This window comes from Clavelina lepadiformis, chromosome 2 (genome assembly GCF_947623445.1).
Source record: "Clavelina lepadiformis chromosome 2, kaClaLepa1.1, whole genome shotgun sequence".
Classification (NCBI taxonomy): Eukaryota; Metazoa; Chordata; class Ascidiacea; order Aplousobranchia; family Clavelinidae; genus Clavelina; species Clavelina lepadiformis.
In genome coordinates, this window is record NC_135241.1 from 5,124,276 (window position 1) to 5,148,274 (window position 23,999).

General features: G+C 36.7%; 6 protein-coding genes across 8 annotated transcripts in view; 2 read left to right on the plus strand and 4 right to left on the minus strand.

Moving 5' to 3' along the window:
- The window catches only part of LOC143447501 (centrosomal protein of 290 kDa-like), a 39,927-nt gene that overhangs the window by 7,089 nt on the left and 8,839 nt on the right, over positions 1-23,999 (plus strand). For both annotated transcript variants that reach the window (XM_076947645.1, XM_076947646.1), the window contains exons 21-40: positions 19-186; positions 3,458-3,592; positions 3,795-3,932; positions 4,090-4,243; positions 4,438-4,563; positions 4,713-4,860; positions 4,935-5,067; positions 5,311-5,496; positions 5,750-5,856; positions 6,076-6,199; positions 6,362-6,490; positions 6,603-6,694; positions 6,777-6,915; positions 7,409-7,608; positions 7,819-7,903; positions 8,081-8,209; positions 8,335-8,472; positions 8,742-8,881; positions 9,025-9,249; positions 9,502-9,655. In XM_076947645.1, the coding sequence (XP_076803760.1) occupies positions 19-186; positions 3,458-3,592; positions 3,795-3,932; positions 4,090-4,243; positions 4,438-4,563; positions 4,713-4,860; positions 4,935-5,067; positions 5,311-5,496; positions 5,750-5,856; positions 6,076-6,199; positions 6,362-6,490; positions 6,603-6,694; positions 6,777-6,915; positions 7,409-7,608; positions 7,819-7,903; positions 8,081-8,209; positions 8,335-8,472; positions 8,742-8,881; positions 9,025-9,249; positions 9,502-9,655 (2,850 nt within the window). The remainder of the gene's footprint in view (positions 1-18; positions 187-3,457; positions 3,593-3,794; positions 3,933-4,089; positions 4,244-4,437; positions 4,564-4,712; positions 4,861-4,934; positions 5,068-5,310; positions 5,497-5,749; positions 5,857-6,075; positions 6,200-6,361; positions 6,491-6,602; positions 6,695-6,776; positions 6,916-7,408; positions 7,609-7,818; positions 7,904-8,080; positions 8,210-8,334; positions 8,473-8,741; positions 8,882-9,024; positions 9,250-9,501; positions 9,656-23,999) is intronic.
- On the plus strand, positions 1,001-2,623 carry LOC143447508 (uncharacterized). The gene is made up of 4 exons (XM_076947656.1): positions 1,001-1,488; positions 1,661-1,782; positions 1,870-2,008; positions 2,183-2,623. The coding sequence occupies exons 1-4, from the start codon at positions 1,476-1,478 to the stop codon at positions 2,287-2,289; spliced, it is 381 nt and encodes a 126-aa protein (XP_076803771.1). The 5' UTR covers positions 1,001-1,475; the 3' UTR covers positions 2,290-2,623.
- LOC143447506 (uncharacterized) lies at positions 11,189-15,940 on the minus strand. Of its 2 annotated transcripts, XM_076947654.1 has the most exons (7): positions 15,789-15,940; positions 12,648-12,752; positions 12,389-12,490; positions 12,258-12,316; positions 12,027-12,182; positions 11,673-11,811; positions 11,190-11,475 (listed from the first exon to the last, which is right to left on the minus strand). In XM_076947654.1, exons 2-7 carry the CDS (start codon positions 12,670-12,672, stop codon positions 11,324-11,326), a joined length of 633 nt encoding a protein of 210 aa, XP_076803769.1. In that variant the 5' UTR covers positions 12,673-12,752; positions 15,789-15,940; the 3' UTR covers positions 11,190-11,323. The 2 variants fall into 2 exon arrangements, with proteins under 2 accessions (XP_076803768.1, XP_076803769.1); XM_076947653.1 differs by lacking the exon at positions 12,648-12,752 and having other exon boundaries at positions 11,189-11,475; positions 15,789-15,939.
- Positions 13,608-15,782, minus strand: LOC143447507 (uncharacterized). Its single transcript, XM_076947655.1, has 5 exons — positions 15,534-15,782; positions 15,363-15,451; positions 15,138-15,293; positions 14,891-15,029; positions 13,608-14,653 (listed from the first exon to the last, which is right to left on the minus strand). The coding sequence occupies exons 1-5, from the start codon at positions 15,544-15,546 to the stop codon at positions 14,502-14,504; spliced, it is 549 nt and encodes a 182-aa protein (XP_076803770.1). The 5' UTR covers positions 15,547-15,782; the 3' UTR covers positions 13,608-14,501.
- On the minus strand, positions 16,687-18,376 carry LOC143445344 (uncharacterized). Its single transcript, XM_076944388.1, has 6 exons — positions 18,352-18,376; positions 17,807-17,911; positions 17,488-17,570; positions 17,256-17,411; positions 16,965-17,075; positions 16,687-16,879 (listed from the first exon to the last, which is right to left on the minus strand). The coding sequence occupies exons 1-5, from the start codon at positions 18,374-18,376 to the stop codon at positions 17,004-17,006; spliced, it is 441 nt and encodes a 146-aa protein (XP_076800503.1). The 3' UTR covers positions 16,687-16,879; positions 16,965-17,003.
- LOC143447502 (uncharacterized) lies at positions 20,093-23,905 on the minus strand. The gene is made up of 7 exons (XM_076947647.1): positions 23,071-23,905; positions 22,824-22,916; positions 22,137-22,232; positions 21,117-21,205; positions 20,883-21,038; positions 20,665-20,803; positions 20,093-20,487 (listed from the first exon to the last, which is right to left on the minus strand). The coding sequence occupies exons 1-7, from the start codon at positions 23,093-23,095 to the stop codon at positions 20,336-20,338; spliced, it is 750 nt and encodes a 249-aa protein (XP_076803762.1). The 5' UTR covers positions 23,096-23,905; the 3' UTR covers positions 20,093-20,335.

Sequence of the window (23,999 nt, forward strand, 5' to 3'; positions counted from 1 at the left end):
TTATTTTATCCTGCTCAGGCGGAGCTTAAAATAGTTCTGGAAGAAGCAGATGCACTTCGGCAAGAGCTTGCCATCGAGAAGGAGAAGAGACACACTCTGGAGGCTTTTGTCAAGCGAGATTCTTCATCACTTACGTCCAGCAGTAAAGAAGCAATCAGTTCTGCAGTTAATGCAGCACTTCAAAAGGTAAGTTATGCAGATACGTTGGTACCGAATAAATGGTTGCAACGTCTGTTTTTATAAAGCTTTTCCTGTGTTGAAACTTGCGTTATATTGCTCACTCGATGTCAGATAATTTTATAGTAAACACTGTGTTTGTCTTTAATACTTGAAAATTAGGTAATTGTTAGATTTTGGCATTAGTCACTTACATAGTGTGCATATTACTGTTTTGTGAGACGTTGAATAGATTGGATATAAAATTAAATAAAACTTGGTACTAAACCATTTCAATCAGGTTTTATAAACGATGTTATCATATTGCCAGACTTTCTATAAGCAAAATCGTGTAAGTTACATCTTACTCGAAAATAGAAGAAATGGCAATATACGTCATCGTACTCTTGTTACATGCAACCTTTTTGTAAATTTGCTCTCAGATTTCGAGGGACATTTTGTGATTAATCAATCGTCATCGTGTAGGAAAAAAGTAGGCCTCGGGTCGTAGTAACGCGTTTGGCCGCTACGCTTCACTGAAAAGCTGGTATTTCAAACGACCTATTGTCGGTATTGCTTGGTACCGAGCGACTGGAACTGTACAGACTCTGTTAGCATGTAAGGTCTACGCACTAATTTCTGGCGAATTAAAGTAATCCTGGAGTTCTCATTTCTGTACGGCGCTGACTACTTTTCTGATTTCAGCTTAACTTCAGGAAAATTGTAAAGACAACAATCAAGCTAGATATGCAGGGTATAGCAACTTCATGAATACATCTTAATGTTAGCAAAGCATTTTTTCACCAAAGTTGGATCACAGTGCTATGATCTGCTGACGATCGGCCGCCCTAGGTTAGAGAGAAGAGTCAAAAATAGTAATTCATTTCAACTCATTTACACCGCATTAATCAGCGCAACTGCAGACCAAAACGGACGCGGCTGTGCATTGTAACGTTGTTTCAACAAAATGCAAGAGTAAGTGCAGAACAGGACATGATACGTCATCCGTGAGCAACACAGGCACAGCTCGCATGTTTGCGATAGAAGCTTACTGTATACACTAGATTACCGAAATTAGTTTTAGGCTACCGGACGTTGTTTTGTCGTCTTTTGCCTCAGGAAGCGTAGTTTTAGGATTTAGAACCAAATTTTTTCTTTAGACTTGGACAAATCTGAAGTGCTGTAGGCCTATGTTTAAAATGTTACACTTACGCTTTCTACAGTAGTTTGCATAAGCTATTAATAGGATTTTATGCTTAAACTGCACTTGCAATGTATTAATTCTTGAAAATGGCGTAAATCAGATTGTTCTGGTCAAAATGGATAAGTTGGGTGAGTGTTGTTTTTGTATTTCATTTCTATGTTAATTCTAGCCAAGTCTGTTCTGTTTTTTACTTAGTTACAATGTAGAACGAGAAAGCAGCTTAGTTTTCATAACTAAAAAAACATATTTTCTTTGTTTACGGTAAAATCAGCATTGGGTAACCTTTCGTGTCAAACGCAGATATTAGCGCGCTCTTACTCAACGTCAAACAACAGCTTGATCAGAAAAGGAGCAGTTTTTCGCGTCGCAAATTGTGCATCGTTTTGACAACAGTTCTGCTTATAGTGCTACAATTATTGCAGGTATATAAGAAGCACAATGCTTTGTTCAATACGTGCTGTTTATCAGGTAAAATTGGTTGGTTTATCAGCATTACCTTTTTATAATAGATCATATTTCTACATGCCACTGTTTTTTCCCGGAGCGTTCTGTCAGGCATTATTATTGCGTTCTCGGCCATTACAGTTGTGCTGAAATTAGCAGAAACAATCGAGCCGTACATCAATAAGAACAGGTTGAGTAAAGACGGTAAGTAAAATGTGTGATTCTGTACATTTATTTTTTTCAATTGTCTGGTAACCACCTAAACGTTATTCGCTATGTAGATATATGATGCTATATTACGCTATGATATAGTTTATAATTGTATAAAAGATAAAGAACCATCACTGCGAAATATACGCGTTTAAGTTCACATTTCAGAGATCGAGGCACACCACAAGGCCAACGTGCGCCTCGAGTACGCTCTGATGATGTCACTTGCTGGTGGTAAAGTCGTACTTAAGGAAGCGAATGAAGAAGCTGGGTAGAAAGTGGTTCTTCTGAAACATGCCCTTGCATTATATAATCGTATCGATCACAGTACACACATTATCCGGACGTTTATTGTGGAAAGAAGTTTCGATTAAAAAAGCTTAAACTTTATAAAGTGTTAGTCTTTCGTACTGCCTTGTGTTTTTACCGATTTTGTCTTTTTTTCCTTTGCATTTTTGGTTTTGATATTATTTTATTAACATTAAAATTGATATTTCACTCGTGAAGGGAGTTTTTTGTTCTCAGGCTTGTTTACAAATCGAAACGTTACTAATTACCTATCGCCCTTAATAGTTTATGGTGCAGAAAGTTACACTCTATGCAGTTATAGCACCCAGATACTAACCAACACACTCTACGTCACTACTTGTTTGCATTTATTCTGTTCTCATCTTCCAGTTCACCCAACCTTTACATATTCCGTTGTGTACAAAAGCATTGGATGTTTGCTTTTTATGCATCAATGTAAATAAGAAGAATACAATAAACCTCATGACCGCATGTCAGGTGTTAGGTCTATGCTTTGACGTTGTGGTATTTGCACAGAGGCATTTCATTTTGTGCTAAGTCTCTGCAGTATCGTTGCTGGGTTGATAAATAATTAATAAAAACGAAAACAATAGCAATAAATTTCTGTGTAGCTGAGATGAAAATAGGCATACACCGCAATGCTTTAAGTAAATACGAAAAATTGGCCTAGACTTCGTTAATTAGCAATATTCGGTAGATTTGTATGAAATTAAGAGAAATTGTGACGACGATATGTATATGCATATGGTGGTATGGTATGCGTATGTAATTCGTCGATATGTGGATGTATGATGTGTGTATGCGTATGTGATTCGGTATGCGTATGCAATTCCTCTCAGTAAACGCAACTCGCTCATCTTGTTTATGAAATATTAACGCAAAACGAAATATCTGCCTGGCTTTAAAGAAGCAAAGCGTTGTACCACGTGTTTTCATACTATAACGTTGATAAATGAAAAACAGATGGAGTATGGTTTTATTTTGTTGCAATATCGAAAAGCGTTTATGCGGGTTTTCACGAAATACATGTCCAAAACTAGATTTTTCATATACCCTATTCGAAATGGTTTCAGCGTCTCACAACACACTCATTGTTACGTTGCTGTAGTTTAAATAACTATTATGACAATACAGGTAACCGTTTTGGAAATGAAAGAATTAAATGAGCGTCAGAAAGCGGAACACGCAACAAGGATGTACAACCAACTTCGATCGTCGCTTGATGAAGTGCAAGTTCGAAATTCGGAGTTAGAGCGAAAGTTTTCAGAGGTAAATTGTGAACCTCGGTCTCCGTCCGTGTTTTTGCGCACTACTTAATATTGCTACGTAATTAGCTGCAAGTTTTCTTAATGGCAAGAGCAGAAAACATAGTTCAATTCTAAAAATGTAAAAAATAAGTAGAAATAAAATACATACATACAAAAATACACAGACATTTGCTTCAATGCACATAAATTTTATCTCTTTGCAGTTGACTAAGCTCAACCTAGCCGCACAACAAGTTGAGAGAGACCTGCGAGATGAATTGGCGGAGGTTGTGCCAAGATCAGTCAGTGACGCTGATCGAAAGAAGATTATTAAGCTGGAGGAAGAGCTCGCAAAGACTAAGGTATTCTGGCCTTAAATTTGATCTGACATAACAGGTGGTTTTATTTTTGGTAAAATACCGGACTTCAGTTGTCACATGTTGTGGTCATTAACACACGAACGTGGTTATTTGCCGCCTAATCTTTCATTGTTGCATGCTATTTTTTGATGATGTTTAGGTTAAAATGTCAAAGCTGCAAGACATCTCTGACATATCCCACCACCAGCTGCAGAGTGTGCAGACCCAGCAGCAGGCCCGTGAACGAGAGTTGAGATCACTTCGCCAGCAACTTAGAGAGTTCCAGATACAAACTGACCAAAATGCTCTGATAGGTAGCCACGCAGGCAGATTAGTTTATTTAAACTTCCATTTTTTACTACAAAACTTACACACTTAGCTATTGGTAATAAAATGTACGGTAAAAAACTTGGTTTCCTTGTCACTACAAGTACCGCCACTGTCATCCTCTAACTATGGTTACCGTTTAAAAACCTGCTACTTTTAACAATGACTTGATTTCTTTTAGGTCAGTTGCATCATCAGATATTAAACCTGCAGGCAAGTGAGATTGATGCACAGAGAAAGCTTGAGACCTCGAAGAAAGATGTAACAAAGCTTCAAGCGCATGTCATTAAACTTGAGAAGAAAATAGGTAAGTCATTTCCTGAAAAACATTTGTACTGCTGACCGATTTAAGACACCATTCTAACATATAAATAACACTGAAGATATACAAACACACAGTGGTGATTTGTGCAAAGTCTGTGTTAATCATTTCCTGATAATTGTGAATCTTATCAGATGAAAAAGAAGATGCGGTTTATCTCACTCGGGCAGAAGCTAACAATAGAAACCGGCAATTAAAGAAGACGATACAGAGCTTAAGGCAGCAGTTCAGCGGAGCTCTGCCCCTTCTTCAGCAGGAGAAGTTTTCAAAATCTTTGGTTCGGTGAGATCAGAATCAAACTCCTCCTCAGAGATTCTTCAGTGGAGAATTTATTTCTTTTCTTCCCCATATTCCAGATTGCAAGAGGATAAGGCTCTTATCCAAGAAGAGTTAAAACGTGTGCGGATGGAGCGTGAAAAACTGGAGGATAGATTAGCAGAAGCGGACATAAAGAAGCAAGGACTGGAAGAGCTGAGGAAGGCAATCGAAGTAAGAATTTTCTAAGCTCAAAAAGTCGTTTGATATGATGAAGTGAAAATAGCTAAAAACTCTTAGATTTACCAAAAACATTTATGTAAGTTTATAACATTAAAACCTTTCCGCTTTCAAAGATTAATGTCTTCTATGGTTGGATCCAATCATGCCTTATTACTTACTGTAGTAGTACGGTCGCGTTTTAAGTACTATTCAACTGATTACAAAGCAAAGCGATTCAAAAATGTATCATGTCAGGACCAGAGAGGTGCTGACAAGCTAACAGAGTGGTCTCATCGCATGGACGTCATCAGGTTGCAAGACATGAAGCTTCAGCGGCAGGTGGTCAGGCAAGGAGAACAGATAAAATATGTGGAAAGTTTGAATACTCAACACGAAAGAACTATCTCAAGTTTGGAAGAAGATATTGTTTTAATGCTAAAGGTACACCCATTACTTTCAATGTTCATAATTGTCACAAACTAGTATTGTTACTGTGATAAATATTATTGTCATTCATGGATATTGCGAAGTAAGTTACAACCGCAACAAGTTTGTACACTACTGCAGTCTGTATTTTTACCTAATATGATGCCATCCCCTTTCTAACAAAAACGAGTTAGTTTTTCTAAGTTGGAGTAGAGCACCCGGCATGCAATAATATAGTTTTCAATATACTTCAATGATTCTCCTGAAGGCACAGGAACAACATCAGGTTGAGTGGGAGGTGCGTGAAATGGAGTTGGAGAGATTGCTTGACCAATTCCAGTCTCAGCAAAGCGAAGTCAAGAAGAAGGCGAGAAGGTAATCAACTTATAAGCTTGATTCGGTCTAATACTTTGCCATGTCGCCTAATGTGCCGTCGCTCATGAGCCGACGTTGCCTTCACAACCTTGGTATAGTTACATGTCGAGTATCACTTAAATCTCAAGACAGTATTGGTACCGTGATAAAACTGACGTTTTACATGCGGTTATGGTCTAATACGAAGTCGTATAGTTTGAAACTTTTTTGAATTTTGAGGCTTGAAGATGTTGCGCAAACTTTACCGGACCCATCGCTACCTTCCGACGTTCAGCTTACTAAAGCACTCGGGACCATTAGAGAACAGATCAATACCATCAAGAGCATGCAGGGTCAAAATAAGGTAAAAAAGTTTACGTTACTATCTTCCGCACGTTATGGATTTACATCAATATGAATGATTGGACTCGGGTATTTAAGTACAATTGACATTGACCATTTCAGACCCAAATTTTTAGCCGTTTTACATATCAAGGTTAACTGTATGTACTGTTTTATTCTAAAGGCTCTTGAACTTGAAAATGACCGACTTAAAGATGTACGTCACAATCTTGAAGGCGAGGTTCATACTCGTGACAAGATAATTACTGAACTGAGGTTGCATGTTCCGACGACAAGAGTTGTGCCAACGAAGGTAACACCAGGTTCTCATATATCTTATCCAGAACGCTTTTTTACTTGCTTAAATATGTTTCAGAAACGTTAGATAAAAGCATGACTTCCTTTTCTTTTACCTTATTCCGTAGGACACGGATTCAACGCAACAGCTTAAGGTTGCCATGGAAACAATAGAAACGTTAAAGAAGAGGTTGTCATCAAAGGAAGAAAGCTTGAACAGGTGATAGCTTCACACTTCAAGTCTGGAAAAAATGTGTTTGGAATTTTTGCTCCTCGTGTTGAACTCTTTTCCCGATTCTTAGATTCAAGAAGCTTCTTGAGGACTCCAGGAAAGAGCAGGAATCGATGATTGCCTTGCATGAGAGGGAGCTCCTCCTGATGCAACAAAAGATTCATGGAAGAACAGATGATGTTTTTACGAGATTCAAACAAGCCGCCTCGGTCAGTGAAAGAAACGTGACAGTTTTGCGCTCTGAGCGTTATCGAATTCTGCAAGTCTTTTTATACATCAAACAAGATCGAATAATATAGATTATGTGCTTATTTTTAAACCTTAATTTGCCGAAGAGTATCTTAGCATCAATCGTCATTACATCATATCCACACAAATAACGTTGTTGAGCTAAAATTATTGGTGTTAGTTTTTCTTGGTAGACGATGGTATTGCTCCCACGCGTAATTGCACTCAGAGGCATTGTTTGTTTTGTAGTAGATCTTTTTTACTTGCATAGCTGGTATAGCTGTACTGTAATTGCTATCTTATTACGCTGATGATTAATTATCATGAAACCAGACAGACGTTTTTTGTCAATTGAATGTGGATGTTAATTTCGCGTGGATATAAATCTAAGGGAACGGTTTTATTTTTTGTTTTGTACTTATCCGTACCAACTTGCGTAACATCAAACCAAAGTTTTTTTCATTATTCTTTTAGGGAGCCACTTCTGGAGGTCGTTCGAGTGCTCCGACGGCTCAGCAGCTGCAGCATCTTGATGAGCTAGAAGGGATGGTGAAGGAGCAGGATGCAGCGATGGCTGCTCTCATGGATCGAGTCCGCGCTGCGAACGCTGACGTCACGAAGCAGAAACGAACCATAGCGGAGAACAGGAGAGACTATGAAGAGGAAAAGAGGAAGTAAGTTTAGTGCAGGGATCGAAGATGATCATGCCTTTTAAGAAAACCTATGTCTGTTGTATTGTATTGCTATAAACAATCCGTAAAGAATCGTGTCACTTTCTACTCTAATTTAGGAAAATGTTTTCATGCTTCTTTGTCCAGTGCATAATAATGGTCGACTCTAGAAAAGTTTCATCAGCTTAACATTAAATTTTATAACATTTGCAGGATATTAGAAGAACATGAATCTGTTTTGAAAACGATCCGATTAAAATTGGCCAAGAAACATCGTAGAGTTGAAGAACTGGAAAAAGTACGTCGGCTTGTAGAGGGTGATACCATTATCGCTCTTTCTCTTACTTGAAAAATTCTTTCCTTAATTTCAATGCATTCTGTTGTCAATGTGCTCAAAGTGCGCGTAGTTTTACTTCGGGTGTGTGCAGATGTCAGTAATAGTTGAATTTTATTTTAGAAATATTGCTTTTATCAGGAACTTTCTGTTGTAAACGACGAGCTCCAGCGACAGAAGGAAGCAAACACACGAGCGCCATCTAACGCCATGAAAAATCTAGTCGCTCGATTGAAAGCACAACTGGAGGAAAAAGAAAAGCAGCAACAGGTGTCGTGATATTTCCCTTATCCCTGTTTATGCAACGAACGTGTTACATTTCTGAGTTACTACGTTCTACAGTATCCGTCCATTTTAAGGCGTGAAAAAAATTATTTCTTTTTCATTCTGTGCAGAAATTAAGTGTCGCTTTGACCGAGCTACGAGCCGACCTTGTCAACCAGGCGCAAGAGAACGTGAGAGCGCACGCAGCTGATGAGAAAGATGGCAAGAACGTTAAGATTTTGGTGGACAGAAGAACATCTCACTTTAAGGTATATACACCAGTTAACGCTTTGCAATTTATTTTTGATGAGGACATCTTTCTTCTGATACCGTATTTTTTTAAGACGTCACTTGCATGCGCTGCGATACGTTTTTTACATCTCTGTAGACAGGAGTTTCGTAAATATATGTTTTTCATATTCTGAACAAGTATATAAGGGCAGCAACATTATTTTTATCATTAATTGATGATTTTTTGCAACTTGAAGATGTTATCGCAATTATACCAGTTAACCAATACTCCATTCTTCGTTTTTAGGTTGAAATCGAAGACCTAAAAGACAAGGTTGCCGAACTACAGCGAGGATTGAAGCAATCGAAAAAGACAGAGGATACCCTGAAAGCTGAATTGCGTAAAGTTCTGGAAGAAATTGAGAAGAAAGAACAAACTATTAAAAAGTAATTTTGCTCACGCCGGGAATAAGCTACCTCAAATTTGTGTTAATTTGTTAAAGTTGTTTTGTGTGCTTGAAAATTTTGTATTTCCATTATAACGAGTACGTTGTTAGGTTTCGAGTGTTATTATCTTTATTCTAATCCAGACTTAAACTCGAGATCAAGACGAAGAATTCCGACATCTTCCAGCTTCGTGATAAAGTTAAGCGGTTGGTCAATAGCAAGGGCCCTGACACTGGCTTGAAGTTTGTTGAAGAAAAACCTGTTAAACTGTCACGGGAAGAGAGTTCCAGCTCCGAGGAACATGAGAATAAGGAACCCGTTGTCGAAGAAGTAGTTCCTGTCGATGCGGCTCCTGAACAAGCTTCCAGGTCAGAATTTTTGGTTTCATTCAATTTTTCAGTTTTTATTGTTTTTTTTTTGTGAGTAATCGTAATACGTTATGTGCTATTTTTGTGTAAATTATCAAACAGTACTTAGTTTGTAATTAGGGTGAGCTGCAAAATTGGCATTTCTTGTGAATTACACTTTCATACTCTGTGCAGCATTTAATATAATGGTTTTCGATAAAAACAAAAACAGAATATTTATGGAACTTTCACCCGTTTGTTTTTTTTTTTCAGGCCGACGTCAGCGAAGTCAAGATTACCGAGAGCCCGGACTTCACTGGCGGATGTCGAGAAGATTAACAAGTTAAAGTCAGAGATAATCATGTTGAAAGAGGAAAACGAAAATTTAAAACAGAAACTGAAACTAAAGACAGAAGAACCAACCAAGGTTAGATATGCAGCAAGAATGCTGATATTGTAAAAGTATTTTTGTTATCAGGTTGACACATTGACCAATTTGTGTCTGGGTTTAATTCTTACAGGAAATTATGTTCTTTACAATCGTATCGTGGTGTTTAAGGCGACTTGTATTCGATTAGACTTAGTACAGTGTAGGATACCCTAACTGATGACAACCTTTGGTGTCGAGTTATACAGTTTCGTAATCTAACAGACCTGTAGAAAATCTAGGATAGTTAAGATGCTTGGCTACTCTAGAACTTTGCTGAAAATGAATTAAATCAACAAAAACGAGATAAAGGGAAAAATTCTTCAAATCTATGATTGGACGAAAAGTTGCACACTGCACGAAAGCTTTATTAGTGGTAAATTTACGAAATTTCCTACAAATGCAATAGTAAATTATTACTACCAGGAAGTAAAACGGAAACAGGTAAATATACTGACAAAAAAGATAATCTCACTGCGCCAGAAACAGCATCACAAAAATTAAAACGTGTCAAAAACGCCAATGTTTTTCTATACTTTCAGAGTTTGGGTTAATTTTAGAAATACTGTCAACTAAAACTTGGGATTTTTAATACGTTTTTTGAATTATTCCTGCCTTGGGATAATTGTGCCAGGGACTTGTTAAAACTAAGACGTCTCACTTGGCAGAACTTGCACATTGCTGGTGGAAAAATTGGATTTGTTGGCAGTGTTTTGTCCGTGCACATTTGGTGATCAGTTCCCAATAGTTTACTGTCACTATCGCTTTGAAATAGCTGGAGATGAATCTGAACAATAGTCCAGGCTTAAAACACGTTGTGACTAATCATGTTAATATTTACGATATCGATCTATTTTTTGCGATTAACCGTTGGCAATAGAATGACATGTTTTACTAATTCATGACAAATTAGCGCCATTAAAACGTTATAAGCTATGTCACTTGTCGAATATAAACTGCTTATCTAGTCTGTTGCAAAATTAAGTCTCGCCAGAAGAACAATTCTGCTGGCTGTTGTGCCGCCAGGATTTCTCGTCTCGCCGTACATGATTCATTAAGGACTAATAACGCCAAATTTTCATCAGACAATTTTGTGGTTTTACCAGAAAAAAATAAGCGATTTGTATTAACTGGATCTCTACGGACCAAGTATATTTAAAACGCTGACCTTGTTATTCATCGCTTGCACATTCTGGTTTAAAGCGCTGTTCTCAGTTGGGAATGCAATATACGTATAGTTGCTGACCACCAAATCATATTTTTTGTTTGGGACTAACATGAACAATTAAACACTTACGATTAAATAAATTTGTTGTACAGAGTTAACACAAGCTGACATTGAAAACGTGACATGGCGGTTTGATAACACGCAGAAAAGGAAATGACGTGGTTTTAAGCGCCGAATAGCTAAAACAGCAACTAAAATCACTGGAAAATGCTAATCTGTAAATCCATGGAAACCGCCCATAAGATTTAAGCAAATGTGTTACAACGACGCGGTTGTTTCAGTCACTAGAATACAACGAAAACAAAGCTATATTATACCTGAGATTGTATTTCAGAAAATGTAACAACGCTCTCTTAATTGTATGATAAAATATAAATAATATCATGTGTGAAACATGGACGTTGTTGCAAATACGTACATATGCAAATAACTTCTATTTTTTAATACGCCGTTAAAAATGCGGGCACTTCTTTATTTATGGATAGTAGTGCGGTGTTGAGGAGTTTCACGGTGTCATCAGTGATTCCATCTGCCTCTGCCACCTCTATACGATAGTTGACATGTCGACCCAAAGTATCATAGAGTTTGGCGGCTAAAATTAATATAATAACGCATGTTAATTCTGTTCTATTTGAAAACTGTTGTATGAGACAGACATATTGCTGAGAATTGAAATTACTTGCAAGAAAATGAAATACCCAAAAATTTTGAAACGTGACAAAAGGACATCATCAATGTTAATAAGTTCTTCTGTTATTTTCTATTATTATTTTAAAATTTCCACTTTACCTTTTTTGCACTTTTGACTTTTCTCTGCCCATTTCAATTTCAATTGAATTGCTAAAATTGCTCCAGTAATTGCTGGCAAAATAGTTGCAAGAGCTTGTTTGGTTTCGTTCTCTACGGTTTGAATTTGAAAAACAATGACCTGGAAAGAAAGCGTATACGAAAAGAAAATCGGTTGAATGAAATAGTTATAATTGTCCTGTAAATTTTTATTTACCAAGAACTTGGCTGCTTACTATAGAACGATTCTTGACAAATTAGAACTATGTTTACCCATATGGTTATGATTATGTTCAAACAAAATTTTAAATTTGGTAAAATAACCAAATCTAACTGAGTTTTTAGATAAATAGATACCTGTGCAACTTGCAAGACTATAACCAATAAGGTCACAATGAGATTTGCCAGTTTAAAAATTCCTGTCCTCTTTTGCCATCTAAGATATCCCTTTTGAAACTTTACCGACAAAGCCTTTAAAGCTTTTATGTGGTTAACATCTTGATGGTTTTTGACCTAAAGTCGGTTAATCCGGCGTTAGCAAAAAAGAAAGATATTTTTGTGATAGCAAAGAAACGTAGAATTACTCACGACTATTTCTCTCTCCAGGAACGTTGGTTTGGTTCGTTTCTTTGGCGCGCTTTCACCTGCTAAGGATGAACATTTTTTTGTTTAAGCTTTATGTTACCAATATATGGTCTTAGTAATCATTACCGGCTTACTTTTTATCGACGTAGGCATGTAATCTTTAGCTTGACTACTGGTAGACGCCTCTTGGTTTGTTTTTGTTGCATCATTGTCTTCTGTTAATCGTACAATGTGTGCTGCGGAACATTAATGTTAAATTCTTTCTGCGAAAACTATGCTAAAGCGAATTGCAGTAACAAAAACTTTAAGAAGAAACTTTATATCAATTTACACACTTTGAATTATCACTTTTTACATTGCATGCTGACAGTCCGTTGAAAATCAGCAACTTACTTTCTTCCCCGTTTCCTTGCCCCATTTTATTTAAAGTGTTTGCTCGTTTGTAGCCACCTTCCTTACACTGATATGTTATTTACGCTGAAGCGATATCATCAACTTCTAAAATAATAAAACCCTGAATTTTCGTACATCCGACGTTGAAACGTAAGCTGAACTAACTAAGATTTTTTAAAGTGACGCAGAGCATGAAAAAACACCTCTTCAATTATTATGCGTGCGGTAGTTCCCGTGTCTTTTCCGCTACATATGGATGACATATTGCATTGCCCTTACAATGGTTGAATGAAAGGACTGTCCAGTCGGTAGTGAATAGGGATGTTGCCAAGTATGCCATGGTTAGCAATGATCGTCCAGCGATTGCTGGTATAACTTTGAGAAGAAACGTACAAGTTAACGGATTTACCACGCGTAGTAAACATAAGCTTAGTTTTCTTTACCTTCGACCTATGTGTTGGAACATTTAATTACTCACTTGCGAGTGCTGATGCGTCCTCTTTTGACTCAGCGCGATACTCAAAGAGGTTGTGGTTAGACTTATGCTTTATACGATTCTTTAAACGCTATGAAAGATGCTGCTTGTGTTTATACAAATCCAATTTTTGTGGATGTTGGTTTTATATAATTTTAAACAAAGTACTGGTGAAAGCGAGTTATGTAAGAATAAACATCAGGTCCGAAATACTACCGATTTTATCGATTGCAGATGTTTCCGTTAATACACATACAATCATTAATTTTCAATGCGAACTCACTGCTATTTTTTTTCATTCCATGATTATTTTACAGGTGTAATACAGTATACACAATCGTATTATTTAGAAAATTTTTCGATATGAAACTTCCTTATATTTGTTTTACAAACTTTTGTTATAAAGCGTTGTTGCAACTTGAAAAGTTATGCAAGTTTTGTCCATTTTGTTTTACAAGTACCACAGACAGAGTTTACAGTTTTCTTGTGAACAAGGAAAAGATGTCCGAGAATCGATTACAGCTAATCTCTTTCTCCAAGAAAGGAGTTTGCTGTTCTTTTGAAAGGTTTATCTCGGTAACAGACATAGCTGGCGACCTGTTGAAACAAACCTATGATTTGCCATTTAGTATATGTACGAAATAAGTATTTCAATCGCAAATTGCGCTGTTAAGCGGTGCTTTTCAGTTACTCTGAATTATTTCGGCAACGTTGATATCGCTTCGTCTGTATATCTTTATTGAAGCTTGATTGACGAACACACTTTTGACCAGGAACGTTTTCGCAATCGACATCACACAGTCACTGTAAACCCAACAAGGGCAAACGCCTCCCAGACTACGACAGTTCATTGCTCCTCCTTTACTCTAACCATATATAGGTTAGGAAATTCTTTCTCATGAACGTTACACATTTCTGGCGTATACAGAGTTGGAAATACTCACCGTCAAATTTGTAAATCTTTGCGTACAGAGCAGAAATAGCTTTCAATGAAAGTGAGATTTTTTTACAAAGTCGAGTACGTTGTAATAACAAAATGATATAAATTCCCACTTAATTGTCATTGATTGCAGCTATACACTTTAATGTAAGAGATGCAACTTTAAATAGCAGTAACTGGTACGTCCTTAAGAGGAAATTCATGAAACAGTAAAACGAAGAAAAAAATTATTTGAGCAGCAGACAATCGAAACACCGCACAAAGAACAATATAAGCATAACGCCCAAAGCACATCTGAAACAAATTTTTTCATGTGAGTTGCACAGGACAGATGACAAGAGTTGTTATTTTTTCGCGACGGCAAATTCATCCGCAGGTACTGACATTAGAATGATCTTTCAAAATGCTGTTAACAATTGCGTTAATAGACATTCTATTTTTAATAGGCCGATAAAAAGGCGGGTGTTTCTTTATTTATGGATAGTAGTGCAGTGTTGAGGAGTTTCACGGTGTCTTCAGTGATTCCACCTGCCTCTGCCACCTCTATACGATAGTTGACATGTCGACCCAAAGTATCATAGAGTTTGGCGGCTGAAATTATAGCAAATTTACAGTCATGTTTTAACTTAACGTAAATTTTTTTTAACTATTTTTTAGTCCGACGAACACTTATAGAAATCGCTTACCTAGCAGAAAACTTCAATTTGTATATCTCTAAAATTTCAGAAAGTATTAAGGATAACATTTTCACCGTCAAAAAGGTTTTGCGATGTTTGTGTACAGTTTTTGCTAGTTTTGCAAATTTGTCATTTTAGGAGTTAAATTTACCTTTCTTGCACTTTTGACCCTTTTCTGCCCATTTTAATTTCAATTGAATCGCTAAAATTGATGCAGTAATCGCTGGCAGAATGGTGGCGAGAGCTTGTTTGGTTTCGTTGTTTACGATTTGAATTTGAAAAACAATAACCTGGAAACAGAACGTGCTAGAAGAATAACATAATGTTTAAGGATCTATAAATGGTAAGTCTCATATTGTTAGTTTTCCCGTAAATGAAATTGCCAGGAAAATTGATACCTGTGCAACCTGCAAAATTATAACCAGTAAGGTCACAATGAGATTGGCCAGTTTGAATATTTCCGTTCTTTTTTTCCATCTGACGTACTCCTTTCGGAATTTTTCGGAAAGAGTCCCCAAAGTTTTCTTGTGGTTAATTTCGTCAGAGTTTTTGACCTAAAGTCGATTAAAACCGGTTTTTGCTGGATTCTTTTGTGATGGCAAAGAGTTGTAAAAGCCACTTACTACAATTTCTCTTTCTAAAAACGTTGGTTTGCTTCGTTTCTTTGATGAATCTTTTAGGGATTTTGTCTCTGTTACAGATGGCTGGCGATCTGTTTAAAACGCTTATATGGTAAATCTATTATTCTTTTGATGTAGATTAGAGATGGGTAGAAATTTTCAGTGGTATCTTACTGTTTGTTCGCATTGGTATATTTTCCTTAACTGGCCTACTAGAAGACGCCTTTTGTTTTAACTCAATCGCTTCAGTTTGTTGACTCAGTAGTGAACTATTGGCTGCAAAACATTATCTGTTACAGCAAATCCCTGTTAAGAATGATTTCGTAAACCACATGTCGTCATTTCAAACATGATATGTGCTTAATGATTATGGTATCATCAAACGTAATGCATGCTGAAATTTCAAAGATAGACAAAACATCAGCTTACTTTCTTCACCAGTTTCCTGTACCATTTTCATCAGAATAATTCTGTCAAGTAGCCTTACTTTTTAACCTTTGTTTGAAAATAAATTGAGCTGACCATGTAAAGTTACACAGAGCTTGACAAAATGGCTATTATAAGATCCAATAACTCCTCGCACAGTCTGAAAACTAAGTGGAAAATGTTGCTAAATTTAACTCGAACATGCAGTGATTTCGCAGAACGGGCCTGAGAATAAACGTGCAAGTTTAATTTTGATTCTTACTATTAATATGTGTTATACGACACATCTTTAATTGTCCAGTTGTACACACAGCTACAATCTATTCTTTAAACTTTATACGCAATGCATGGACCGTGTTTCTGTTTTTAGGAGTTTTGCAAAAACTATAGCGTCAAATTTTATAATGTATCATGCACATGTATTGCTTTAATTATTACTTCAGCTTTATACAATTTGTAGAAATGTTAGTTTCCAATCAGTGATTAAAAGGAAAATATTAGGAAGAGCAAGTTGTGCGCAAAATAAACTAAGACCCAAGATCGCAGACGTCAAGTTCCATCTGATCATCTTCATTGCAGCAGAGGTTTCGAGTGAAGGCTTTTTACACTGACCTATAAGAAATTTTTTTGTCCTTTGACAAGTAATATCGCGTATACCTGCGTTTGACTGTAAACGTCTACCAGAGTTATGAAAAGGGTACCGCGTTTAAAGAAAAACGAGGTATGTTTTGACCAACAAACATATGTTTTGACAAATTACCCATAAACGAATAGGAATAAGAAAATATACACAAAGTCAATAGAAGTAAGATTAAAAAGGAAAAAAAAATTTCGCAACATCAAACAATGTTTTAAATATCTGTAAATGTTGAAAATTTTTCTGAACACTTTGCATATTTAGCCTACAATATATTATTTCATCTCCAGGCAAATGTGTCCTTCAATAAGCCGATAGAAATGCGGGCACTTCTTTATTTATGGATAGTAGTGCAGTGTTGAGGAGTTTCACGGTGTCTTCAGTGATTCCACCTGCCTCTACCACCTCTATACGATATAGTTGACATGTCGACCCAAAGTATTGTAGAGTTTGGCGGCTGGAATTTGAAGTTTGCAAAACCATTGAAAGAAGTAGCCTTGGTTACGTTGCTTGGTATTTCTTGGCAAAATTTTTCTACCTACCTTTCTTGCACTTTTGACTTTTTTCTGCCCATCCCAGTTTCAATTGAATTGCTTAAATTGCTCCAGTAATCGCTGGCAAAATGGTCGCCAATGCACTCTTGGTATTGTCGTCTACAATCGGTATTTGAATGATAATTACCTTTGACCATGACGCATAAAATAAAAAAATAGTAAGTTTTAATAGTTATATTTGACATTGGAATTGGCTACATGAAGTTGCCATGGCATTAAATTCACGTTTCGTTTAAAATAACAGCGAATGCTCGCTATATAAAGTTATAAGCCAATTACCTGTACAAGCTGCACGGCTATGACTAGTAATGTGACAATGAGATTGGCCAGTTTGAAAACTCCTGTTCTTCTTTTCCACCTAACGTATTCCTCTTCAAACATTTCCGACATAGCTTCTAAAGCCATATTGTGGTCAACGTTTTGGTAATTTTTAACCTGCAATCGGTTAAAACCCAGTTTTATCGAGTGTACAATTTCCATGTCACGACATAGCAGAGGCATGTAGTCTTACATCTATTTCTCTTTGTAGGAAGGTAGATTTTTTGACTTTCCGCGAACTTGTCATGGGTTTTATTTCCGCAGATGGTTGGCGACCTGTTGAAATTATTTGATTTGGGTTTTATTACAAATTTATGAACACAATATTCGAGCATTTTTCCTGCAGATTGCGTTGTTCGAGATTGGAGGCCACTTGGAGGAAATTAATATACTTCAATCGCAATTAGCGTACTTTATTTACAATGGTTGCGTAATAATATTAAAATTAAGCCAAGCAAAATTGCTTTGAATGTACAACTTTTATCATATATGAGAATGAAAGCAACCGTTACCATGCACACTGTGCGTTGGTTTATTGTGGCTGGCTTCACTGCTGGACAGTATTTCTTTTTGTTTTGCTTTGGTCGTTTCTGTTTTTTGTTTTAGCAATGGACGTGCTGCAGATTGTAAAAATAAGAATTTAATTGTCCATATAGCAACAGGTTTATTGTGGAGCCGTGTCATTTACATCTTTAGGAATGAGGTCTAGACTAGAGGCTCCGCAAGCCTTTCTTTATCTATTTAAATGTTAAATCCATTTACATTTATAGCTATATTTTTAGCAATATACAGTCATAACAGACTGCACACCTTCGTGTAATTAGAGATCAAAACAAAATCTGAAAAGATATGGAATTTTAAAAATCTTTAACAGCAGATCCATGTTCCAAATTCTTAGCGCTCTGAAAAGGGGCCAGCGGCTCCATCTTTAAGTTTGAGAAACAATGATCTACATCACCAGTTATAAAACTCCGTTTTGAAGTTTAACTGACTTGCATAGTAGTATTATAAATAGTTTTGCGTGATGAAGCACCATGGATAAAAACGATTAACTTACTTTCATCATCGCTTTCTTGAGACATTTCTCTTCAAATTCTCCCACTTTTCATTCGAGTGTAGCTTTTGAGTTATTTTGAACCACTTTCTGTATTCTGGTTTCTTTCTGGGCTCGTGTTATCACTTACTGTACATATATCTTTGATGAAACTACTTTTTTGATCGCCGTCGTAAGTCCAAATTTTCTGCAATTCCAACCAAACATATGCATATGGCAACCCACACCAGCATTGCTTGCTATAACCAAGAAGAGATATCCAAATATTTGCCATGAAGCGTTATTTTTCATTTTTGCATGGCATGCTGTTGCAGAGCTTCACAACAGGGTGTGGGTAAGGCGATACAACGCCGCCCATTGTCGTTCAATTATTTAAAACTTATTTACTCGTACAGCATAACATTTGTCGCTGTTATTTGTACACACTTGTCACTTGTGTTAATGTGTAACGTGTGCAATACGTTGAAGGTTACTTACTTATCGGTGTGAACAATTTTATTATTACTGCGTATACAACATGTTCACGCGTTACAGGTTCGGCACTTCTTCAGTTGTAAACGAGTAACTTCGTTGCGCACGTTATTATAACCTTTGGTTGGTTCAATGTCGTCACATAATTTTTCGTAACATAGTTAACTTTTGCTAAAACCATGCTTGTGCACTGGTGTTACTATTTAAGTTTCGATTAATGTGTAAATGTGAGCAGAGCGTAATTAAGCAAACCATGCATTGCAAGTATCAAACGCGGTTTACGAATGTAGCCTTAACAAGCCCTACTTTTATTATGATAAAAAAGAGAACGAAATGTTTTCGTCACCAAAAATGCGTAATTTATGCTAATAATGTAATAAGATGACCACCGAGAAAGTTGGCACTGATAATAATCACTCTTTTAAAGGGATTAGTTCGTATTAGCATCTATTTGTTAAGGTTTACTCAATTTGCTGTTGATTAACGTACTGTCTTTATTCCAATATTTATGATTTTATAGTTCCTGGAATGATATAGTGTTTCACGGGCACCCACTGTGGAGGATTGATCTGAATAAATTGCCAATTGAAGTAGACCACTACCTGTATACAGTCGTTGTAATGTATTATGTATATGGGGTTTACAGGCATAGTTGTTCCGTGCAGCGTTATAGTTGTGGATAATGTTTGCTTCATAGGAAATAATAATAATGGCAAAAAACAATTCACCGCCAATGAGAATGTCAAAGTCTGATTCCCCAAAAAAAAGTGACAATGAATAAATTACTTCTTGGTTTGGAAATTTCTCCAACACAAGTGAATGTCAGTTTTAGAAAACAAACGAAACTTTTCGTGTTGCATTGCATATATTTTTATAATCCTCTCTCGTAACTTTTGACGTCAAACAATGATTAAAAGTGATCAAAACTTTAACGCCCTTTAAAAGTTTATACCTGTAGCAGTACCGATTTTCGTTGTTCCTTGGAAATTCTTTACAGTGATACACGATCTTAGAAAACAATTTCGTTTGCTTTATTATCAATGCAGCGTGATTAACAAACGATGGTAGTATAGAAAATATTTGCAACGTATCGGATATTGATATGCGTTGTAAACCCATTTCTATAAACTAATTTAGTCTCTCAATCTGACTCCGTGGTAAAGGATAATTGCTTCAGTGTCCGAGGCGGTTGAAAACACAACAAACTTTTTGCGGCGTATTGCGGCCTCCAACAAAGCTCGATTCTTTTTCGCTGTACATGTTGTCGAGTGTATGCTTTTAGCATGTATATATGTTCAATGGAACGTGATGCAAGATTTTTCACAAAATGTATTCTAAAAGATATTCGTGACTAGTTTTAAAAAACGACTCCCTGATTCTGACCCAAAAACAACGGCGTCGACGCCAATAGAACACGGAAAAATCAGTCTATCCACATTTGCATAAAGAATAGAACTTCAGTGAACATCACTTTGACTGTCCCAATTAGGGCGATGAGTTCAGCACTTTAGCCTCTTCAGTATGCCGTTAAAAATGCGGGCACTTCTTTATTTATGGATAGTAGTGCAGTGTTGAGGAGTTTCACGGTGTCTTCAGTGATTCCACCTGCCTCTGCCACTTCTATACGATAGTTGACATGTCGACCCAAAGTATTGTAGAGTTTGGCGGCTGGAATTGATAGAAATTGATAGAACTTAGGGAAACGTGTTCATTTATTTCAATTAAAATGTATTGTACACGAGGCAGTTCAAAATTATTCGCATCGTTTCAAATGATCAAAACATGTATCGAGAATGACTGTGTTTTAGTCAGTGTTGTTTTTTAGTTAAAATTTTGAAGATTTACCTTTCTTGCATTTTTGACTTTTTTCTGCCCATCCTAGTTTCAATTGAATTGCTAAAACTGCTCCAGTAATCGCTGGTAAAATGGTCGCCAAAGCTTGTTTGGTGTTAGTCGGTGTGCTCGGAATTTGGAATATAATTACCTTTTGATAACGTCAAACCATATTGCATTTTTAAGTGGTAATGTATTGGTTATACTTGACATAAATACATTATCCACACCTGTGTAACCTGCACCGCTATAACTACTACGGTGACAATGAGATTGGCCAGTTTGAAAACTCCTGTTCTTTTCTTCCATCTTGCGTATTCTTTTTGGAACGTCTTTTGCATAGATTCCAAAGCTGTTTTGGATTCTACATCTTTATAATTTTCAACCTGCAATCGATCATGCACTTCAACAGTTTGTACGGTTATCAAGAGACGACAAGGTTTAAGTTTGCGAAAATGACTTACGATTATTTCTCTGTCCAAGAACGTGGGCTTACTGACTTTCTTTGATGAAACTTCTTTGGGTTTTGTCTCCGTAATAGCTGGTTGCTCACCTTTTATCAATAAATTTTTACTTTTGATAATGATTTACAATTAGGCCTAAGCTATTGCGAATAATAATTCCATTAGGGCTTTACATTAATGTAGCCAAGAGTTATCTTGAATGTTTACATTTTGCTGGTGAAGTAGTCGCTAAACCGTTTATACTAACTCAAACAAGACACGTGCAACCCAGGGGCCATAGTGCCGCCTTTGCGATAACTTTATAATGAAAACAACAGGTAATGAAAATGTATAATAAAATTTCAGTCGACGGATTTACTCTGCTGACTTAACGTCAAGTTCTTCATAAGGTGGTCGTTCGTAACACGTGTTACAAGTATGAAACTATTAATACCATAATCATCTTAGTAGATGCTCAAAGTTCTGAAACCCAACATTATACATCCCGAAGAGATCCACTCAAATGCCTATGTAGCTTTTTAATTTAATCAATGCTGGAGAATTGTATAGAAACGTTACCAAGGTTTGCGGCTTTATAAAGGCCAAAGTTTGCGCCTAGCTATGTTGTGTGTTGTCATTCAGAGAAAGGTTCGAACCGCCGAAATATCATGTTTTCCTTTGCTGCGAACCGCATGCAATGTAAAGTTTTCCATATAATCACTTTCAATTTGTCGATGATGTTTTGACAGACGTGTGACATTACTTGGAAAACTTTCAAGTTAAATGAACAAGTTTTTTTTTGATGAAATTCCAGTGTATTGCATCAGAACTGCTAATTTACTGTATGTAAGCAACTGTGTTGATCAACCATGATTTAAAAGGGGAAAGCGTTCGGCATTCCGAGTTAGATTTCTATTTTAATGATTTCAATTTTTACCAAGCAAAGGTAACGCGGAACGCGGCCATGCAAAATTTTCGAATATCGTTCGGCGGCGAAAAAGGCTGCACATGCCTGATTTAACCAACGTTTACTTTGCCTACTATGTGTTGGCGTAAGTTCTTTAGCCTGGCTGTCAGAGGGCTTTGCTTCCTTTTTTGATGTAGTTGCTTCAGGTTGTTTCTTTAGCAAGGGAAAGGCTGCGGATTGCAAAAATAATTTTCACTTGGAAACAGAGCTGTGTAGGCTACAAATACTTTTTTTTCATTTCGACTACAAGTGAGAAGAACTGAACATAGGTACTCGAGTATACTTTGTTATATTGAAGGATAGTGTACAGACTATGGAGGAGATTTTTTAATTCGTTTATAATCAATTTCCGTTATTGGTTTGCTAAACAATATCCGCTATCTGCTATTTTATCCGCTATTATACCTCATGAAGATTACATTCTTATCCATAGTATGCTATTATGGGTATGAAAAAAGCTTGGGATAGGCAATCGGTCACATATACTGGGAGTGTAATTTAAGCTTATATTTTGATGTACCTTTTTAAGAAAAATTAACATGCAATAACGAATCAACTTTGAAAATTGACAAGCAAATATCAACTCAAGCATTTTAAAAGCTATCAAGTACGCCCGAGTATTAAGAAATTAATACTGAGTATTTTCGAGTACCACAAACATGGTACACGAGCCAAGTAGTTTACTAGAGTAAAGCAGCCCTGTTAAGAAATAGTAAACTGCAGGATAATGCATTCAATTATAGTTTTTTATATTTGCCTACCTTGTGTTGACGTAGGTTCTGTAGCCTGGCTTTCAGAAGGCGTTTCTTTCTTTTTTGTTGTAGTTTCAGGTTGTTGCTTCAGCAATGGAAAGGCTGCGGATTGCAGAAATAATTTGTACTTGGCAAACAGTTAACAACAGTATAATGTTGTCACCTATTGCCTATTAGAAAGCTTCATTGTGTTTTACTAAGATCCCACTTTTTATATTGCATGTTGTAACGTCAGTGATCAAAACAACCGACTTACTTTCATCTTCGCTTTCTTGAGACATTCTTCTTCAAACTTGAAACTTTTCTTCCAAACGTTGCCTTTCTTTATATTTTTGATTTATATTGTCCACGGTACTATATTTTCCATGTATTTTTCTTGACACCGTCTTTTCGTTGACCAACCAACCTACGTTAGTTCGCAAACAACGAAACTTTTTGATACCGACATTTCACCATACGTTAACCGAAAACAACTGTTTAACAAATTTCCAGTTGAGCACCCGTTTCCCAGTCGTGCCTATAGCATGCTTGCGTTTCCTCTATCCTCCGTTCTACATGCAGGGCCGATGCAACTGAATTGAGCCTTGCGCTTCTTCACACCAATAAAATATTCAATAATTTCAATTTTATTTTTCACAAGTCTTATCGTTATTTTTTAAATTGTTTCACATTCCAAATCTTTTGTCACCCACAAATTTGAGTAGCCGTTCAATGGTCAGTTTCTTGAGAGCCCAACGATCCTGTTGTGACAAAGCAGGACATCCAACAAAGCTCGATTCCCTTTTGCTACGCGCTGCCGAGTTTATGCTAGGAGTCTGCACACTGGAATACTGGATGCGATTCGCACGAAAAACGTCATTTGCCACGACTTATGGTAACTTGTGTTGCGATGACATGCGATTTTGTCTGCACACTGCGATTGCCGCACGTCCACGCAATCCCACCAAAACAAACACGTTGTTTTTTCGCATAGCCAAATGAGAATCAACGTAACCTTGTGACTGGTTATGCACCTGACATACCGGCAGCGTACATTGACCACACTTGGATGGTATTTCTGAAGACGACGAAAAGAACGTAATTGTACCCAGTATGCAGGTATCTTAGTCTGTAGCCTAACTGTAAAACTTGGAAGTTAATTAACAATGATCGACATTTCGATTGTACCATCAGCTTGGTAGGCTA

Excerpts from the sequence above, each read along its gene's own strand:
- LOC143447508 (XM_076947656.1), top strand. Across the intron at positions 1,783-1,869 it reads TAGTGCTACAATTATTGCAG|ATCATATTTCTACATGCCAC; the intron begins GTATATAAGAAG and ends TTTTTATAATAG. Across the intron at positions 2,009-2,182 it reads GAACAGGTTGAGTAAAGACG|AGATCGAGGCACACCACAAG; the intron begins GTAAGTAAAATG and ends TTCACATTTCAG.
- LOC143447507 (XM_076947655.1), bottom strand. Across the intron at positions 15,294-15,362 it reads TTTTAGAAAGAGAAATTGTA|GTCAAAAACTCTGACGAAAT; the intron begins GTAAGTGGCTTT and ends AATCGACTTTAG. Across the intron at positions 14,654-14,890 it reads GGGTCAAAAGTGCAAGAAAG|CCGCCAAACTCTATGATACT; the intron begins GTAAATTTAACT and ends CTATAATTTCAG.
- LOC143447506 (XM_076947653.1), bottom strand. The coding sequence starts at position 15,819 with ATGAAAATGGTACAGGAAACTGGTGAAGAAA. Across the intron at positions 12,491-15,788 it reads ACAGGAAACTGGTGAAGAAA|CACACATTGTACGATTAACA; the intron begins GTAAGCTGATGT and ends AATGTTCCGCAG. Across the intron at positions 12,317-12,388 it reads CATGCCTACGTCGATAAAAA|CAGGTGAAAGCGCGCCAAAG; the intron begins GTAAGCCGGTAA and ends GTTCATCCTTAG.
- LOC143445344 (XM_076944388.1), bottom strand. The coding sequence starts at position 18,376 with ATGTCTCAAGAAAGCGATGATGAAA. Across the intron at positions 17,412-17,487 it reads TCCTACAAAGAGAAATAGAT|GTTAAAAATTACCAAAACGT; the intron begins GTAAGACTACAT and ends AACCGATTGCAG. Across the intron at positions 17,076-17,255 it reads TAGCCGTGCAGCTTGTACAG|ACGACAATACCAAGAGTGCA; the intron begins GTAATTGGCTTA and ends TACCGATTGTAG.
- LOC143447502 (XM_076947647.1), bottom strand. The coding sequence starts at position 23,095 with ATGTCTCAAGAAAGCGAAGATGAAA. Across the intron at positions 21,039-21,116 it reads TCTTGGACAGAGAAATAATC|GTTGAAAATTATAAAGATGT; the intron begins GTAAGTCATTTT and ends GATCGATTGCAG. Across the intron at positions 20,804-20,882 it reads TAGCGGTGCAGGTTACACAG|GTAATTATATTCCAAATTCC; the intron begins GTGTGGATAATG and ends CGTTATCAAAAG.